This window comes from Euprymna scolopes, chromosome 29 (assembly GCF_053919585.1).
Source record: "Euprymna scolopes isolate OS-2025 chromosome 29, ASM5391958v1, whole genome shotgun sequence".
In the NCBI taxonomy this organism is placed as follows: Eukaryota; Metazoa; Mollusca; class Cephalopoda; order Sepiida; family Sepiolidae; genus Euprymna; species Euprymna scolopes.
Window position 1 is genome coordinate 21,385,920 of NC_136510.1, and position 19,917 is coordinate 21,405,836.

Sequence of the window (19,917 nt, forward strand, 5' to 3'; positions counted from 1 at the left end):
AGCAATTCTGGTTTCTGATTGGTTTGTAGCAGAACGTGAATTAATTTGATTCGTCAGTTCTTAGCAGCATCGTTTATAAATAGAATCGTCCGACTGTGTGGGATCATACCCCATTACAAGCCCAAAATATTGCAACATAAATTATCAATCCTCATCTTCAAAGTTTAGAAACCTGATTATTCTTTCTTTTTCTTATGATTATCAGTTATTATTAAGCTTAAGCTGTTTTGCACATAAAATTAAATTTGCATACATGATTATTGGAATGAGCTGGACACACATGTTCACTCTTATTACTGTGATTATTATTGTTCTGCTGACGTCCAATAGGTTTGTGAAATTATAGTTAATTAGAACTATTAAGACAATTATTTTCAGATATAACTCAATCCCGAAAATAGTAAATATTTTATATTTGGTGATTAAAATATATATGAAAAAAGCTTTGGGGAAACAAACGTTTATTAACTCTTTCTTATAATAGTAGATAGAAATTACATAAACATATATCGTTAGATTCGTTCTGACCTGCTTCATTTAGGATTGTTGGATCGCATACTCATAGATCGAGACCTGTGATGGTTAGCACTGTCTCCTATGTTAATGTCAGATCCTGGATATGACCTTAAACTATATCCAGTGGTGAGGTCCCAGCTTGCAGGCTTTGGGGAGTGTGGAGCCACCCTTTAATTGCCATTGCTCCCAGGTCCACTCTGACCCGGAGTGGTAGTATCTGTTAGGGTCCCAACTATGGGTTGAATAGAAACAGACTTGAAAACGACAAATATATTCTATTAAAAAAATTTTCTTCCGAATCTTTGGCTTTGGCATTAAATAACCTAAAAAGGGTTGATATGCCATAACCAATCAACCAACCAATGTTAATGTAATTGCTAAAACTCTGACAGAACTCTAAACAGCTGCACCTCTTCTGAAAAATCAATATATTAGCAATGAAATTAATAATCCTCATAGGGATTCTTCATTTGTAATTATTTATTTCTCCAATTAGCAACTGCCTGCGTAAATTAAAATAAACAAAAGGGGAAGGGGGGGGGGTCATTCAAAGACAAGCTGTTACCGGTTTTTATTTTTTTTATTTTCCTCAAGATTTTTCTTTTCTTTTTTTTTTTTTTTTTTCTTTTTTTTTTTTTTTTTTTTCACATCTGCATTTGATATCATTTCTCTTCATTCGGTTAATAATAAATTGTCTTTCTAAAATGATACAATTTTCTGGGAGATAAGTGCAGAACAACAAACTCTGTTGCTTTGATCATATTGTTCATTGTGATATTACGAGGATCATTCCAAAAGTAAAGCTTCCTACTTTTTTGTTAAAGTTGAAGAGTTATGAAGACAGGAGTAATACCGTTAAAACGAGCAATCTTTTGTGCTGCAGAACTTATATTTCTACATAGTCACCAATATTCTCGATGCACTTTTGTCAGAAATTTGATGAAGCATTTCTGACACATGCCCATGACTGGTTGCTTTCTTAGAGCCTCACACTGTCAATATCTGTAACAGAGAGATGAAAGTTTCAAGTCATAAATACATAAGTTCAGTTTGTCATAACAATGCAATTTGCCAATCCCCCATCTGATCCATTTGGACAGAATATATATAAAAAAAAAAAAGTAGGAGACATTACTTTTGGAATTCTCCCAATATGTTTCGATTTAAAAAAAATTTATTAAAATATATTGATTTTTTTTCTTGTCTGTCTCTCGTTTCTTTTATTTGAAAAGCGTTCTTTTTCCTTGACTGATTGTTTCAAAAAAGGTATTGCAACAGGGAATTTGATGACGAAAAGATCCTAATACAACATCAAAAAGCTAAACATTTTAAGTGTCACATATGTCATAAGAAACTCTACACAGGACCAGGATTATCTATACATTGTATGCAAGTAAGTCATTAAACCATTTTCTTTTATTGGTACTTGTTTAATTAAGACATTAGAAAATGAAATTATTAAAAAAAAATTATATTGCAGGGGTTTACATTGCGAGTGAAACAGTCACATTTGCGAGTGATTTTTCAAAGTGGCGACTAGAAATAATGAAACACTTATTTTTTGGCGATTTGTATTTCTTTCACTGACATGACAATCTTGCAAGGCTCACTACTGAATGAAAAATATCTCAACTTTTTTTTTTTTTTTAATAGAACGAGCAAAGTCAAATTATTTAAACAATAAAAGGTTTAATAAAACTATACTTTTTTTTTTTTTTTAACAAAAGCTGTTTAAAAAAATATCTGCGGAAACCGTCAAGTATCAACATAAAATTCGGTATATATTTAGAATTACACTTATTAAAAAAAAAAAATTTTATGGTGTAGATACTCCTTATAGAACGAAGATGTCATATTCTAAAAATCATGTGGGTTTGGCTAGTAACTTTTCTATTTGGCTAGTTAACAAAAATATTTAGTTGTCAAAGGTCAACTAAAGATAAATTTGTCCGTAGAGCCCTGTGTTGTGCATACCTGTTATGGAATTAAGTTCTCATAAAAAATTTCACTTAATTTGATCAAGTAGTTTTATTTTTTTACAGAGGAAAATCAAATTTTAGTGAGATTGATCGTTTCCCTCCGTTTTTGCCTGTTTCGTGGATGAGGAGGGTGGTGCAAAGGGAGATAACTCCATCATGGCTTAAAGTTTTTCAAAATTTGACAAGATTATTTTGAAACATAGGCAGAAAAAATACCTAGATTAATATTTTAGTTTTTTTCACTTAGTCTACAGAATTTCTGTCCTTTTTTACTCCATTTTTTTTAAATTTTGTCTTTTAATCCCTTTTTCGTTTAAAGGCACCCCCCACTTCTCGCCCTCGAAGTAAGCAAGATGAAGGGTTATGATCGATCTCATTAAAATTTGATTTTCCTCTGTAAAAAACAAAAAAACTACTTGATCAAATTAAGTGAATTTTTTTATGAGAACTTTATTCCATAATGGTTATGTACCATATAATTTATTTTTCTTTTTTCTTTTTTTCAATTTTTAATGTCTTGATTAAACTAAACAAATACCTTTTTTTTTTGAATTTATATAATTCTCCTTCTGTCCAAGTCTGTCATGTCCACACAAAAACTCAAACTCTGGGTCTGAAATTTTTTAACTGTCTCGCACCAACTCAGATTTTCCACTAAAGACCATATTTCAATCTCGAGATAATAGATACTTCCTGCATGGATTTATAGTGAAGCAAGATTTGCTCAAAATCTACCCTAACATTTCTGAACCAACACTGGAAAAATTCTGGATGATTGGAAACAACTCTGTGATAAGCAAAAAAGACTTGTATTACTCCAGAGTTTTCCTTCTAGACTAGTTCTACAACCAGAGATAATTTAATCTATCCTTTTTATTTAATCCTGCGTTAGTCACGTGGGTGTTCCAAACATGGTTAGTCCCATGGGGTGCTTATACACCCAATATAAAAATTTATTTTTTAATATCTATGATGAACATGAAGTATTTTTATGAATTGAAATAGCAAGAAAAATGAATATGAGTTCATTACATGAACATTACCTTTCAATCTGATTCACCTCCAAGGAAAACTGAGATAATACTGCGCCATACCATGTGTGCTATACCTTCACTGAGTCTGGAGAGTACTGGGAGGGAGGAAAAGAAATGTTGCCAACTGCGAATTATGAACACTTAAGCAAAATTGGGGTGACAAAACAGCCCATGGGACTAACGCAGATTGATTTCCATGGATATGAGAATGAGTTCATTCCATTCTCATGAGTATTAGCAACCTGACAGAATTCAAGTGCAGTCTGTGCCTTACATTAGTAACACTAGTATATATATTGTAGCATTTTTATTTTATAAAGAACATGTTTATTTACAGCTTTGTGAATTATGATCTCACTTACGTAGTGATGAATGTTGATATATTTTTGCTTCGAACATTTGATTATGTATGTGACTCTGCTTCACTGGATTTTTTGCACAGGTATTCTGACAGGGTGTATCAAATTTTAGTGAGATTGATCAGAGCTGTTATGTTTTGAGATTGAACAGAGCTGTTATGTTATATATACAGGGTGACCAAAAAAAAAACAAAAGCTAAATGGAGGCAATCTAGAACATATGCTGTAGAACGGAGAAAAAAGGACAAAGACCTTAGTGTTTTGATGTGATGTTTTGAATATAATAAACTAGTTATGACCAAAGTTTCATTTCATTCGGACAAAACACTAAGAAACGGGGCCTAATTATAGTTGGGACCCTGTGTATATATATATATATATATATATATATATATATATAAGATGTACCCGATGTTGCCTGGCATAACTTTAAATTCCCTTAAAAAAAGGAAAGAAACAGACATGTGCATGCGAGTATTATGTTTTTTCTAAAGTTCACTTCTTGTAAGTAAAAAAAAAAAAAAAATACTTGAGCTGAAACCAAAACCTAAAGACAGTGAGTTAAGTACGATAACCATTAGGCGAGCTTGATACAATCTTTAAAGTTTTTTCAAACCTCATGAAACAGTTGACAAACAGATTAAAATCTGATGACTCCCCACCCCGCTTGACATGATCTTTAAAAAGTTTTTTCAAACCTACTAATTTTTAATATAATGTATCTGTCATGTGAACCATTTCATGCATACGCATTCATGAAACAGTTAGTAAACAGATCAAAATCTGACACTCCCATGTAACAATTTTTCAATTTTGACCCATCAGCAACCCGTATTTTCAGATGAAAACTGATTAAAAATCCTGATGGCTGAGCTATTCTTTCACTTTAACTAGATAGGAGATTGGAGAGACCCGATCCAATCAATCTGCTAATAGTCATACCTATAGTGAACCGTTTACATCGGTCATATTTGCCTTGTCTAGAACAAACAGTCATGGAGCAAGCTGTGTGCAGTAGCACACGTGCGCAGATTGGAGTACGCGCAAACATGACATGACTAATTGATATGCGCGCATTTCCTGTGACATCTGACATAGCCTTCTGTTCCCTTTTCTTCCTCTAACTTCACCTGGTATAAAGCGGTCTACACATATAATTCGCACGTTCCATAAACAAGCACTCAGAGAGCAGCAAACAATCTTAATAGGTATGGTTATCTGATCCTTCACAAACTTCAATACCAACCAAAAAGAATCAAACATAATGTCTTACCAAGAACAATTAATTATTCCTAAAATTCAATGATATTATTGAACTTTTATGAATATTCAGTACACACATTCTTACACAATGAAACTTGCAGTTTATCTCCACGTGTTCGTGTACACCAACAAATATTTTCATGTTATCTTGCTTGTATGAATATATGAATAAATGTTTCTTGTATCTTTTTGTAATTCAGTCGGTATTTGGTTGTAATTAATTATGGTCGGAGTTATTGAACACGTTCTTATTTCTTTATCTATCGGTATATCCAATCCCAACATACGCTAGTTCAATAAATTTATTTCCAATCATTTTATTCAATCTGATTTTGCAAAATCCAAACATTTTCCTTTTTATTTTCTTCACAAATACATACTAGAAGATGATAGCTGAGGATCAATCTTGTTGAAGACAGATTACCAATGCCAAGGAGTAATGTCTTTAAAGAGTAATTTTGAGTTCCTGTTTTTAAAATTTCCCTATGTTTTCTAAGATTAATGGTCTCGTTCTCACTGTAAAATTTCCTTTTACAAATTATGCATTTTTTTTTTTTTTTTTTTTTTTTTTTTTTTTTACAAAGTAGTCACCACTTACCAAGGCAGGCCCAGAGGCCACTCTTAAGGGGATGGTTGATAGTACTTTTATTTATTTTTTATTTATTTATTTTTTTTTTTATTTTTTTTTAGTAATGATGATAGCCATCTGTAAAATTTCTAGAGTAATACAATGTATTTTAAGAGTAATGTATTCACAGAATAAATATGATTATTCCACTTACAGAATCATATTTTGACAATTTTATTTGGTATTAAATAACCCATCTGGTTGATGTTAAATTTTATGAAAAAAAAATATCTTTGAAGAAATAAAATATAATAAAACAGCTACTATAAATTTTTATTCATTTAAATTTTTATTTTTGTTGTTTTTGTGCTAGTAGAGCTTTAGATCCAAATCAATCATCTAAGGCGAAAAGTTTTTTACACATTATTTTAAGGTAATGTTTTCCAATAATTTTATTTTTCAAACTTTTTCAAATTTTCTGTTATAGTTAGCACAATGGATGTGACGATTTTACACAATTCCAAATTGAAAATTGTTGTCTCGCAGTCATGTTTTGACTGCTTATCTAAGTATGAAAAGTTTTATTATCACAAACTGTTCCAGATTTTTTACAGCTATCTTTCAGGTGTCATCACCCATTTATAAATATGCTGTTGTCGGCAACATTGTTGGTTATACCTTAAGATCTCTTTATCCATTATTCAGTCTTTAGTTTGAAATATCATGCAGATTGACGAATGAAAATTATTTTTTTTGAAACTGAAAATGTTAATCTTTTTGGAGCTTTCATTGCCTTCTATTGTTTCCTTATTTCCAATTTTTCTTCAATCAGCATTTTTTAATTTATTTTTTGAGGTGCCGGGGGAGGCTATTAAAAAAAAACGATGTATATTAAATTTAATTTTTTTTATTTTAATCATCTTTTGCACCTTCTAATATATAAAAAGAGGATTCCCCAGGCGCTCTTTGTTTTCGCCAATGTTTTTCATTGTGTGCTGTCGATTTTCTCCTGGTGAGATGATGGCCGAGAGAGCTCTCTGCTGGTCATGTTTAAATGTTTTATATATATATGTACAGCATAATCAAGTTGACACACCGGTTCTCATTAGATCCTCAAAGTTAAGCAACATTGAGGTTGGTCAGTACTAACTAGGTAACCAATGTGGGAATTCCAGGGGTTGTATGTAAGATATCGACACCTACTTGCCAGATTTGCAAAAACCAAACAGTTATATACATGCGACTGGGGACTGCTTGTGAATTTCATACTCCCATGGTACTTCCTCCTCTGGAGGAAGCTGGTTAAACCTACATAGGGTTAGTGCCATTTCTCTCTCTCTCTCTCTCTATCTCTCTCTCTATATATATATATATATATATATATATATATATATATATATGTATATTTAAAAACAGTAATCTAAGTGCACGCGTGTTTCGGTGTCCTACCCCTCTTATTTTTATATATATATATAATTGGCATCATAAAGATGTATAAAAATCTGTTTTTTTTATTTTCGATTTACAGGTTCATAAAGAAAAAGTTGATAAAGTTCCAAATGCCTTGCCAGGTCGCAATAATATAGAAATTGAAATTTACGGCATGGAAGGAATTCCAGAAGAAGACATGAAAGAACACGAAAAACACAAACTTGGAAAAGGAGGTAAACTTTCTTATTTATACGGCAAATTAGAATCGTGAGTTACAAAGATGTATTGTTTGTAAGGTCAAGAAAATGGTGATTACCTTGGCAAAAAGTCAAAGAAATCACACTTGTGTCCAGTGTCTATAGTGTGTCGAATGGATACATTTTATTTTTTAATAGCGAGCATGTACATCATTTTTTTTTTTTTTTTTTGAAGTAGGGGGCTACTATCGGGGACAATTTGCGGGGGCATTATGAAGGGAGATGAGTAGAAAAATGTTTGTTCACATTACACTTGAACTTCTGCATATCAGTACAGTTGGGAAAGCAGTATTCCAGAAGGGAGTTCCAAAGACTTGCAGTTCTGGGGAAGAAACTATTGGAGTAAAAGGCTTTCTTACACCTAGGGATCTCTACTGTAAAGGGGTAGGACTTAGTTGCTTGTCGGGGGTAGTCACGTTGAGGAGGTACAAATGCTTGTAGTTCGTCAGAGCATTCACCATTTAAAGTATTTGTAGAACAGACAGAGGGATGCAACATTTCGTCGATGGGACAGAGGCTGAAGCTTAGATGACAGTTCAGGACCTATCAGGTTGGCGACTCTCTTTTGAACCCTGTCCAGAAGTGAGAGACAAGCAGCAGATGCACCAGCCCAAATGTGACAGCAATACTCCATACATGGGCGAATGGTGGCCTTATAGAGAGGATACTTTCAAGCGTAAGTAATTTTCTAGCACGGTAGAGAGAGCCCACCTTCTTTGCAGCAGTCTTGGCAATGCTCTCAATGTATATATTCCAGTTTATGTTCCCTGAAAACATTAGGCCGAGGAGTTTAAAGGAAGTACTTTCAGGCAGTGTGTTCTTAGCCATTGCTATTGGTGGCAGAAAAGGTTTCTTGTAGTTATTGAAGGAAACAAGCTTAGTCTTGGCAGCATTGAATGTGACCATCCATTTTTATCCCCATTCCACTACAGATTGGAGGTCATCCTCTAGTGTTTCTGCCATTTCCTGAGATATGTGTTCATTTGTTTTCCTCTCATGCCTGTTATAGAGCGTGGTGTCATCGGCAAATATACCCATCTCCGAAACAATGTTATCAGGGAGGTCATTTATGAATATCAGGAACAATAAAGGTCCAAGGATAGACCCTTGGGGTACTCCCACATTTATATCATATTGTTTAGATGTACGACCGTCGAGGACAACTTGGATTTTTCTTTTACTTGAGAAGGATTTAATTACATTGTGTATTCTTCCAGTGATACCATATGATCTAATTTTCCTTAGAAGACCATCGTGCCATACCCTGTCAAAAGCCTTAGATATATCAAGGGCTACAGCTCTACCCTCCCCTGTTTTGTCCAGTGAACGGTATATACGTTCAGAGACTACAGTTAATATATCTGCTTTTGAACGGGCTTGCCTGAATCCATTTTGTCAGTTGTCATAAGTTGATAGAATAACACACATTTCTTTTTGTTTTGATTTTAATCTTGTGTTATGAGTATGCACTTGTGTTTTCATTGTGCAGACTGTGATCATCTCGCTCCTGCTGCAACAAAATAATTCTTCTAGCAAAAACCACAAGTAGACAGTGTCCATTCAAAGGGAACCTATCTGGAGCCTATCTAGGAACATTACTTTTCTCAACTAACATGATGCCTTTATTTCATAAGGTACTTTATTTCAAACTGGCAAAACCTGTTAACCGGCATTGCTCGGTGGAAGTAGCCCCCCCCCCTCCCCCTAAAAAGTTTAAGTATGGCTGTTGTTGGTATTGCTCAACCTCCCCATGTTAAGGACAGCTTTTCAAATAGACACCCCTCTAACATTCTCATGGTAAGAATGGCTTTCGTAATGAACACTTCCAACCTACCCCTGTTTAGAACGGTTTTCGGAATAGACCCACCTTTTTGTGTCTGGGGGGGGGGATCAAAATATCTGCCCCAAATTTAACCTTGATAATCACTGTCATGATCCCCAGGTGCAAATACTATGAACCAACCTGAAAATTTGGGGTGTGCAGTGTCGATCGGAAAAAAATGTATATGTTTGGTACTTATGTATTTTTATTACCATGCTGAAATAATAATGCTATTTTGAAAGCCATTCTGAACATGTTAGAGGTGGGTGTTTTGTAAGTAATCTGTGCTTCCACCTTAAAATTTGATAATCACATGATTACATGTTCAGTGTGAAGCATTTATAATACAGACAAATTGTTCGTGTAAAAATGTGCAAAAAACTTATGTTTACATTAAGCAAGATACTCGTGTTGACTTTAAAGATCCTCTTTTAGAAAATGTGCGTCTAGAAAAAAAAGAACAGTAAAAAAAAAAAGAAAAGGGAACGTCCAGTCATAAAGTAATATAAAAGCCAAAAAAGTAGCGTCGTTGGTAACTAACTTGCCCTAAAACTTTTATTAAATATTAGTTTTTTAAAACACAAATACGTAGGTAAATCAAAATTTTTTTTTTTTTTTTTTTTTTTTTTTAATTATTTCACAACTGTAGTTTCTATAAAATAATTTTGTGCTTAATGGTACTTTTTACAAAAATAGTAATAAAAAATTATATTGCTTAATATTCAAAAAACTACTTATTTGTGGACAATTTAAATGCAATATTCATTTTTAAAACTCAAATAGGTCACAAATAGCGTAGGTAAACCAAAATGATTTTTTAAAAAAATTTTGTGTTATACACATAGATTACTTCCATGGTCATTTTTGTAAAAAAAAAAAGAAAAAGTCATATAAAAAATTATGTTGCTTAATAATTGGATAACTACTTACTTGCGGACAATTGAAATGCAGTATTTGTTGTCAGCATACTATTTCCAGTTTAAAATTATAAAAAGTTTGGTGTATAAAATAAAAAAAAATTTTTTTTAAAGTTGTGTCTGTATTGTAAGTAAAGGAAAAGTTTATAATGTTTAAAAATATAAAAACTTGTATGTGTATAGTTTAAAAGTAAAGAAAATGTTCTGTTTAAAATAAATAAAAAGTGTATAACTTTTTCAAAGTTTTTTTCTCTCTCTCTCTCTCTCTCTCTCTCTCTCTCTCTCTCTCTAGGTATTAGTCTATCTCCCTCTCTCCCGGCCCTGTCGGTGAGGCATTAGAATATGCCGACTGCCCCCCCTGCAAAGGGTAAAAGTCCCTCAATGGGGTTCCTGGATATGACCTTAAACTATATCCAGTGGTGAGGCCCCAGCTTGTGGGCTTTGGGGAGTGTGGAGCCACCCTTTAATTACCATTGCTCCTAGGTCCACTCTGACCCAGAGTGGTAGTACCTGTTAGGGTCCCAACTATGGATTAAATAGAAACCGACTTGAAAACAACAAATATATTCTATTAAAAAAATTTTTCTTCAAAATCTTCGGATTCGGCATTAAATAACCCGAAAAAGGTTGATATGCCGTAAAACAACCAACCAACCCTCTCTCCCTTTTTTACTCTGTGTATCTATCTGTTTCCGTTTGTATTTGTTTACAATATCTGTTGTCTGCTCGCTGTTGTTGCAAACCTTGAATATCATGTAAATTTTTTTTTGTTTTTTTCAGAAAACAATAATTTTAATTAACAACAGTAGAAGAATTGAAGTAATATAGTTGGGAAAAGGAAAATAAAACAAAAGAAACAATCGGTTTGTTTTAGGTTTTAACTATTGTAGCACGTATACAGAGCGGCCATGTTTTTAAACATCTAGCGTGTTTGTTTATTTAATAAGGTGTCTATTCTCGAATAGGCGAGTTGAAAGCTAGCAACCAATAAGAAGTGCTGGAACTAAGGTAGAAATTATTATTTTGCCAGACTCGAACCAAATATTTTGAATTCTGTGTTTCCCTTTTTTCTTTAGTCAAGCATCTATCACCTGCAATGTTTGCCATTCGTATGCACTGCTAAAGCATGCAGCTCTTGTTTATATAGGTTTATTATATTACAAGCAGGGAGACCTGATGTTGCCCAGGATTGAATGATGATCAACAAATGTTTCACACTCCAATACTTTTATTGTCATCGAAATTGGTGCAATCGCTCATTTTTCAATCAAATTGATTACCTGCTCTAATTGGGGACCCATTTTAGTTACTTAGTCCACCATACATTGTAGTCTACATTTTTGTATTTTATGAAGATTTATTTTTTTTCTTCTAAACACTCTTTCTTATTTTCTTATTTTTCTTTATTTTAATGAGTCTGGTATATTGTCTTTTTTTCTTGTAGGTGACAGTAGACCTCCTCAAGTTGACAGTGATGAAGATAGCAATAGTTGTCCCCCAAACAGTAGTTATTTTAATGGAGGACAGATGTCTTCTACTAATATGCCTCCATATGTTCCTCCTGGCACTCCAAATATGCCTCCTCTACCTCCAGGGCCAGGACCTGTAACTGCAGGGCCAATGGCACCCATGGGACATATGGGACCAATGGGTCCAATGCCACCTGTTGGTAAGTTTTTGTTTTCTGTTTTTGGTTTTAAAAAAAAAAAAAAAAAAGAAAAAAAAAAGATACTTGTGCAGTTTACAGATCATGATATTTTGTTTCTTCCTTTCTCTCATCTGTCAGTATTTTTACCTTCTTCTTTTCTTTGCCTTTTAACCACAAATGATTCCCTGACGACACCACGCTCTATAACAGGCATGACAGAAAAACAAATGAACACGTATCTAAAGAAATGGCAGAAACACTAGAAGACGACCTTCAATTTGTAGTGGAATGGGGACAAAAATGGATGGTCACATTCAATGCTGCCAAGACTAAACTTGTTTCCTTCAATAATTACAAGAAACCTTCTCTACCACCAATAGCAATGGCCAAAGACTCTTTATCTGAAAGTACATCTTTTTAACTTCTCTGCCTAACGTTCATAGGAAACATGAGTTGGAAAAATTACATTGAGAGCTTTGCTTGGACCGCTGCGAAAAAGGTAGGTTCTCTCTACCATGCTAGAAAGCTACTAACGCCCGAAAGTATCTTATACCTCTATAAGGCCACCATTCGCCCATGTATGGAGTATTGTTGCCATATTTGAGCTGGTGCATCTGCTACTAGTCTCTCACTCCTAGACAAGGTTCAAAAGAGAGTCGCCAACCTAATAGGTCCTGAACTGTCATCTAAGCTTCAGCCTCTGTCCCATCGACGAAATGTTGCATCCCTCTGCCTGTTCTACAAGTACTTTAACGGTGAATGCTCTGACGAACTGCAAGCACTTGTACCCCATCGACGTAAATACCCCCGACAAACCCGACAAGCAGCAAAATCCCACCCCTTCACAGTTGAGATCCCTAGATGCAAGAGAGCCTTCTACTCCAGTAGTTTCTTCCCTAGAACCGCTAGACTTTGGAATTCCCTTCCGGGTTCCTGTTTCCCGAACTGTACTGACATGCAGAAGTTTAAGTGTAATGTGAACCAACATCTTGCTGCCCAACTCCTCACATAGTACCCCTGTAGCTTATGTCCCTTATAGTAGCTTCCTACATCAAAGTGGCAATGTACCTTGTTTGGGGTGAAAATGTAAAAAAAAAAAAAAAAAAAAAAAAAAAATTGTAAGCATAAACAAAATGCTGCTCCTTTTCTCTTTGAGTTTGGCTACATTTATGTTCCCCCCGAGTCACAGATTTTTCCACATGATGTGGCATTCCATCGACCGTTATATTCTGTGGATTGATAATTATGGTTATGCGTTCCACTCCATATTTTGTGGTACATCATCCATATGAAGCCTATGCTCACACTCGGTCATCCGTTTTGAAGACAGTCTGCTGTTGATTGTGTGCCAGCACTGATGTTCCATTGTTCATTTCAGCTGTATGCGGTTCCGATAGATCATATTAGAAGGTGCTGTAACAAAGGGCACTATCCGTTTTACAATTCAATGATGCCATTATCAGAGGGAACATATGCACAGTGAAATCAAAGTTGGATTCTCTACTCCTTTAGGAAGGTTTTAAATAAGTTGCTGTGAAAGGCAGTGTCATTATCCATCTTGCTGGCCAAGGAAGGCATCGTTAGATAGCAAATCGAGTGGATCCGCAGTTAATCAATGTCAAAAAATGGGCCCCATTGCAATGAGTAATATCGATTACTACTCGGTTCCATGTTTGCTTAACACCCTCTAACCAGTGCCTGGATGACATGCTTCGTATTCTTTTGATGATGGTTTTCATGGCAGCCTTAGAAACTCAGAGCTAATCTGTTTCACAAAGTAGTGTCCATTTTGCATCAGGATGATTACTTTATTGTTGAACAAACCCGACTAAGCTCACAGATACATTACAGGCAGGTTTAACAGGCTCAGTGTTCCTCTTAATTGCATTAAGCCACCTCTGAGCCACTTGTCAATCGATCCATCTTGTTTTGGCTTAATTTGACCAAAGGTACATCCATAGATGGTGCATATTGTTTTATAAATTTTATTGTATCAAGCCATCATCAAATGGACATCTTACTTGTAGTTTTTGTTCAAACCCTGGCCCTACCGGTATAGGTATCTGAGATCCATTTATGAACACAAACAGAATCCATGAACAAATGCAAGGTAGTTGTCTTTTAGTTGGCAAATCCATTCCTTTAATAATAGAATCTGTTGGGGATCCTTTTCTGGACATAACCAGCAAGCATCCTCTATAGCTGCATCATATACCAACAACATGTCGGTAATGAGAGCTTTTGTCAATCCATATGTTAAGTCTTGGCTGTCAACGCAGCTTTGTCACACACTGGGTCTTTTTTGTGCACTCTCGTGAGAACCTTAGTCATGGTGTTAAGAGAAGTATCATCTACTTGGTCATCTTACCCAGTGGTGATGTCAGATGCTCTCCGTTTGAACGCTACAGTAACACGAAGCCAATCACACACGAGAAGATGCCCAACCAACATGCCACATAATGAAAATATATTCCGTCACGTGACGACACCTGGCATGTCTGGGATTTTGTTCTTTCTTTAATACAGATTGTTATCAACGCCTCAGACCTGCAAACCAAGCATTCATGCACCATCCTGTAGCTGCTCTGGCTCTTTGCTGAGGCGAGTGAAGCTGTAGAAATGCTCCTTCACACGCACCGCAGGCACAAAAGTCTTGTCCACATACGTAGAATCAGTGTAGGCAGATGTTGCCTGCTGTGTGCGCTTGTCTTTCATCAAAATAGCATCAATAATTGTATTCATGATGGACAGTGCTACATTCAGCCCGAACACCATGCAGATTAGGCAATACCTTTCTCCCTTGATTAGTACAGTTTGATAGGGCCACAGTGTACTTGAAAATATGCCTTGCGAAAATCGAACACCAATACACTTGATCCTACTTGTCGCCATTCTCTCAACTTTTCAATTCATATGTCCGCGTACACCGTAAATAGGTCCACATGCTCATTTAACTCTCAATAGTCGAACACTGACCTTACCTTTTGTTTATTCTGCTGGATGACTGCCATTAGTTAGAGCAGGCTTTTTGGGTTCCTGCATTCCTCTTTTGGCTAAGGAACTAATGACCCATTATCAATCCAGATTTGTAGTTTTTTATTATATTTCACACAAGCTCTTGCAGGGATGTTATACTCCAGTACTCTGTTGAATAATTTTTCTGGCAGCTGATCACCGGACCACTTCCATGAGACCATCCAAGATTTGATGTGGTGGCCAAAGTCTGCACAAAAATCAGACTGTTCCAGCTTTATTGTAGTACTCAGAGCTAGAGCTGCCTTGGCAAAATGTACCTTTCCTTCTTCGTTAATATGCACACCACCAAATTTCTTGATGTCTAGCCCCTATCCCCAGAAGGAACTTGAGTTCTAATGGCTTGCTTTTTACCACCAGTATGTCAGTCTTCAAGAGATTCCTGTTGGTCACTGTTTAAGTTATGCTGCTAACACTATGGCTTAGAAGGTATTTTCCATGTGCTGTAAGAATCTCAGTACTTTTCCGTACTTTGGGTGGACATAACAACTCCCTCACAATGGATGAGGAGTAACTGGAATCCATCAATGCTATCTGATCTAGCGCATTGATCTTTATACATATTGTGTCAAGCACTTCTAGTTTATGTGGAGAGAGAGTATTTCTGGACACCTCAATGCAACATGTCCTACTTTTTGACACCGATAAGTATGTCTCCAAGAACACTCTTTTTTGCAAGCATTATCAAGAATCTATTCCAGGATTATGTGTTCCATCCATTAAGACCAATGCAATTGTTGTCTGAGCCATGGAGTTCTGACACAAGTGCAACTGAACTATCAGTCGAAGGAGTTTTCTTCGATTAGACGTGCTTGGTTCTGTAGGTCACCCAAGTATTCATCCAGTTTCTGCAGGGTGAAAACTAGAGACAAACTTGTCAAATACAACAAAAGGTTCTGGTGCAAAAGCCAGGAAGAGAGCTTGTTTCACCCGCTTTAAATCATCTCTGGTCACGAATTAACTCTTGATATACTGATAGAGCCCCACATGACACGCTCAATGTCAAAATCACACATTTCACACGCCAATCATTTAGACACTGATTGGGTGTGACGCCATGAAATTCTGGAATCAGCCGAATATCAAATGCTTTGTCTGCTATTTATGTTTGCTTAATCATTTGTCGGAATAGCTTGTTCAGTAGGGTTTTGAAAATTATAGCTTATAACACCGGAACTCTTTGCAAGTGGGATCTTTTTCCTCAATTTTCATACGCATGCGCATATTTGAGGTGAGACTGTTTGTGGCATTATTACTACAGTTAAAATATATCCGTCAACACTTTCATGAAATAAATGTATGGTAAATGAATACTTTTCATTAAGTCACCTCTCCGCCCCCAAAATAAAAATAAAAAATCCGATTTTACTTTTTTTTATGTTGGAACACCATATAAAACTGGGCAGAAAGAAAAGAAAGAATAATATTATTTTAGAATTAAGTAACAGATAATTTTTGTGCATGAATTTAATGTTAAAAAAAAAATGTACAGAATTTATCTCCCATAGCAGAAATCTTTTTTGCATTGACTCACTACAAAAAGCTAAAATGGTCCAGAAATGGGAGATTGTTTCTCATATTTTTTTACATGAGAGGAAAATTCATCTTGATTTCAATTTTTTTGTCATTGGCCACTCACATTCCTGATAACTGTTCAACTTATCAGTCATGTGGTCAAAGACTGCACCAGGGCTCTATAGATAAATTTATCTTCAGTTGACCTTTGACAACTAAATATTTTTGTGTACTACCCAAATCCATGTGAATTTTGGAATATGACATCTTCGTTCCACGGCGAGTACATACATCATAAAAATTTTCTGTATTTTTTTTTTTTAATAAGTGTAATTTTTTTTTTTTTTTTTTACATGGTGGTCACCACTTATCCAGGCCTGGAAGCCACTTGGGGATAAGGGTTATTGCGTGTACAGTAATCAATGGGATAGTATTATAGTAATCGTTAGTATTAGAGATTTGATAAAGTGTCTACTTAAGGGGGCGGTTCGTCAGGAATTTTTTTATGTTGGACTTGAAGACATCCAATTCTAAATATGCATCGAATTTTATGTTGAGATTGGAAAGTTATAAACATTTCTTCAGATGTGTTTTTTTTTTTTTTTTTTTAACAACCTTCATTAAAAAAAGAGTATATTGTTCTATTAACCCTTTTATTGTTTTAATAATTTGACTTTGCTCGATTTATTTAAAAAAAAAAAAAAAAAAAAAAAAGTTGAAAAACATTTTTCGCTCGGTAATGAGCTTTGTAAGATTGTCGGTGAAAAAAACAAACAATTGCCAAAAGATAAGCGTTTTATTATTTCTAGTCGTCACTTTGAAAAATCAATTGCAAATGCGACTGTTTCACTCGCAATGTAGAGCGCTGTGCGACCCACATTAAGTGGTTCCCCCCCCCTTTTTTTTTTTTTTTTTTTTTTTGAATCCTGTAGGAGTCTCATTTTATACTTTGTGGTTTTCTTTGTTTATTCCCAGCCTTGTGGAATAAAATAAATGTTTATTTAGTGATGTTACTTATACAAACATGACTATCAACAAAAAATCTTGTTTAAGCTGAGGATGCGGTATCTTAGTGGATGCCAGACATTCGTCGGCTATCATGCATTCCAGCCGAGAGATCTTTAAGATTTTAACCGTCCTTTTAAGTGCAGTTGTTTGTATTTCTCTTGCACTATGTTCATCGCGTATATTTGCCAGATAATTTTTGCCGTTCTTTTTTACTCCAATGGTCCCTATAATTACTGGAATGATTGAGATCTTCCTAAGATTTCAGTTTCTTTTCATTTCGGACATAAGACCTTTGAATCTTGTCAACCAAAATTTGATTTGCTGTGTGGCTTGATTTTTCAAACTTTGAGTAGTGGTAGCAAAACAGCGGCACCTTCTTTTCATCAACACCCTGGCTGGGCTTTTAAGCCTTTTACTTTTTTTTTTTGGTACTTATACAGTTTAATCAACACATTCAAAAATAAAAATATTGAAAAAGTTATATTGTACGTACTGGTTATGGAATAAAGTTTTCTGACAAAAAAAAAAAAAAAATCACTTAATTTGATCAAGTAGTTTTCCTAATGAGATCAATCGGATAGTATTCATCTTGAGGAGGGAGCGCCAGATTTTAAAACATGGGCAGAAAAAATACATAGATAAATCTTTTTTTTTTATTTTCACTTATTTTAAAGAGTTTGTCCTTTTTTAATCCCTTTTTCTAGCATTACAAGTGTATCCTGTATTTTCGTGGACATTGGCAATATTACACACCTAATGTGCTTCAACAAGTCTTATCTTTTTTTATTTGTGGGTCAATTTTTAAAAGAATTACATTGATGAAAAGAGAATAGAATAAGCATTCCAATGATTTTATTTTATGTGTTTTTATGCTCCAAGTTAAAAATGAAAAAACGGTAAAAAATGACGACAACAAAAAGGGAAACTTTTTTCAATGTTTACATTTTATACGTTACGTTTGGATACATATGTACGGGGTTAAATTTGATTCGATATGGCTGAAATTTTACAGGCTATATAAACATAGAAGTCCATCTCTATTGGACTTTGATTTATATTTTTACAACCGAGCAAAGTTCAAGAATATTTCAAAATTGATAGATACGTCGGCATATATCATTCATTTTCATATAGATAATAGTTTCAGAATTATTTTCATGTATAATATGTAAATATTTGATAATTATTAATTGTGTGGAAATTTTAAAATATTATCTTTTATATAATTGAATTTCTGTAAAAGATAATATTTTAAAGAAATTTCCGCACAATTAACGGGGAAAACGGCTCGCTATGCGCTAATGCGCTGACCAGTGCTCGGCTGACTAAAGTTAGCGCATTGACGAGTTTCATTTGTATTCTCTTGAAAATAAAAAAAAAAAATTTTTTCTTTCAAAACGAAAGCAGAAAAATCGGTTTCATTTTTTTATTCTGAGTTTGTCAATTTAAAGAAATTGTTTTCCAGTTACAATGTACTAAAAGCGTTAAAAAACAAATGTACTAAGTACATGCGTTTCTGTTATCATGCTATTTATAACTTCTTGTACTTAAGGTAGTATTGGGTTTTTTAGTGGGCAAAAAAAACCTAATATATAACAAATAAAAGGTTCTTGTGCACTTATGCTACCATGCTGAAATAATGTTATTTAGAAACCCATTCTTAACATGGGGAAGGAAGGATGTTTTGTACTTTCACCGAATAATTAAATAAAAAAAGATATTGTGAAACTTGAATTTATTTTTAACTCATTGTTAAGACCATTTTTTCGAATCTGTAAAACAAACCCATTTGTTTTTTTTACTGAGGATATCTAAATAATAATAACAATGATTAGGCGTTTCGATAAAGAATTTGTGATATATTTTGTAAATTTTGACCTTGTTTCCACCTTAACATTTTTCTTTAAAATGACTACCTTTTAAAGTTTTCAGGTATGCTGAAAATGGATATCGCATTTAAATTTTCCACAAATTAGTAGCTTTCCGGATATTAAGTAATGTCATTTCTTACGTTATTGCTGGTGGCCATCTTGGTACGCGTGTTTGCGCATAGTTTCTTGGGGTTGCGCTTGCGCGTACCAAGATGGTCACCATTGATAACATAAGAAATGACATTACTTAATATCCGGAAAACTACTTATTTGCAAAAAATTTAAATGTGATATTCGTTTTCAGCATACCCTAAAACCTTAAAAAGTAATCATTTTGGAAACAAGGTAAAAAGATTAACGTTTTATTTCTTTGTTTACATAGTTGCATGTTCAGTAAAACAACAATTACCATCAATTGGTGAATATATAGTTGTTGCCTATCAGGATTCCTGGTACTGTGAAAGTTACATCAAAGATTGATGTAGAGTACGATTTATTGTTGCATCTCAGAAAATAGGGATATATTTTGGGCCAGATAGAGGATTTACAAAATTGAAAATTGGACTGGTCCCAAAATGCATAAGTTCTGGTCAACTATGGGAATTTCCATCTTTTACAGAAATCCAAAATCTATATAAAATTTTTTAGATTAATTCATATCTACTCAATTTTTTCTTTTTTTTTGAGGGGAGTAGT

At 34.4% G+C, this 19,917-nt stretch overlaps 1 protein-coding gene across 2 annotated transcripts in view; it reads left to right on the forward strand.

Annotated features, from left to right (window-relative positions):
• LOC145252537 (BUB3-interacting and GLEBS motif-containing protein ZNF207-like) overlaps positions 1-19,917 on the forward strand; it is a 58,979-nt gene that overhangs the window by 17,445 nt on the left and 21,617 nt on the right. For both annotated transcript variants that reach the window (XM_080112085.1, XM_080112086.1), the window contains exons 2-4: positions 1,783-1,909; positions 7,248-7,383; positions 11,591-11,815. In XM_080112085.1, coding sequence (XP_079968211.1) covers positions 1,783-1,909; positions 7,248-7,383; positions 11,591-11,815 — 488 coding nt within the window. The remainder of the gene's footprint in view (positions 1-1,782; positions 1,910-7,247; positions 7,384-11,590; positions 11,816-19,917) is intronic.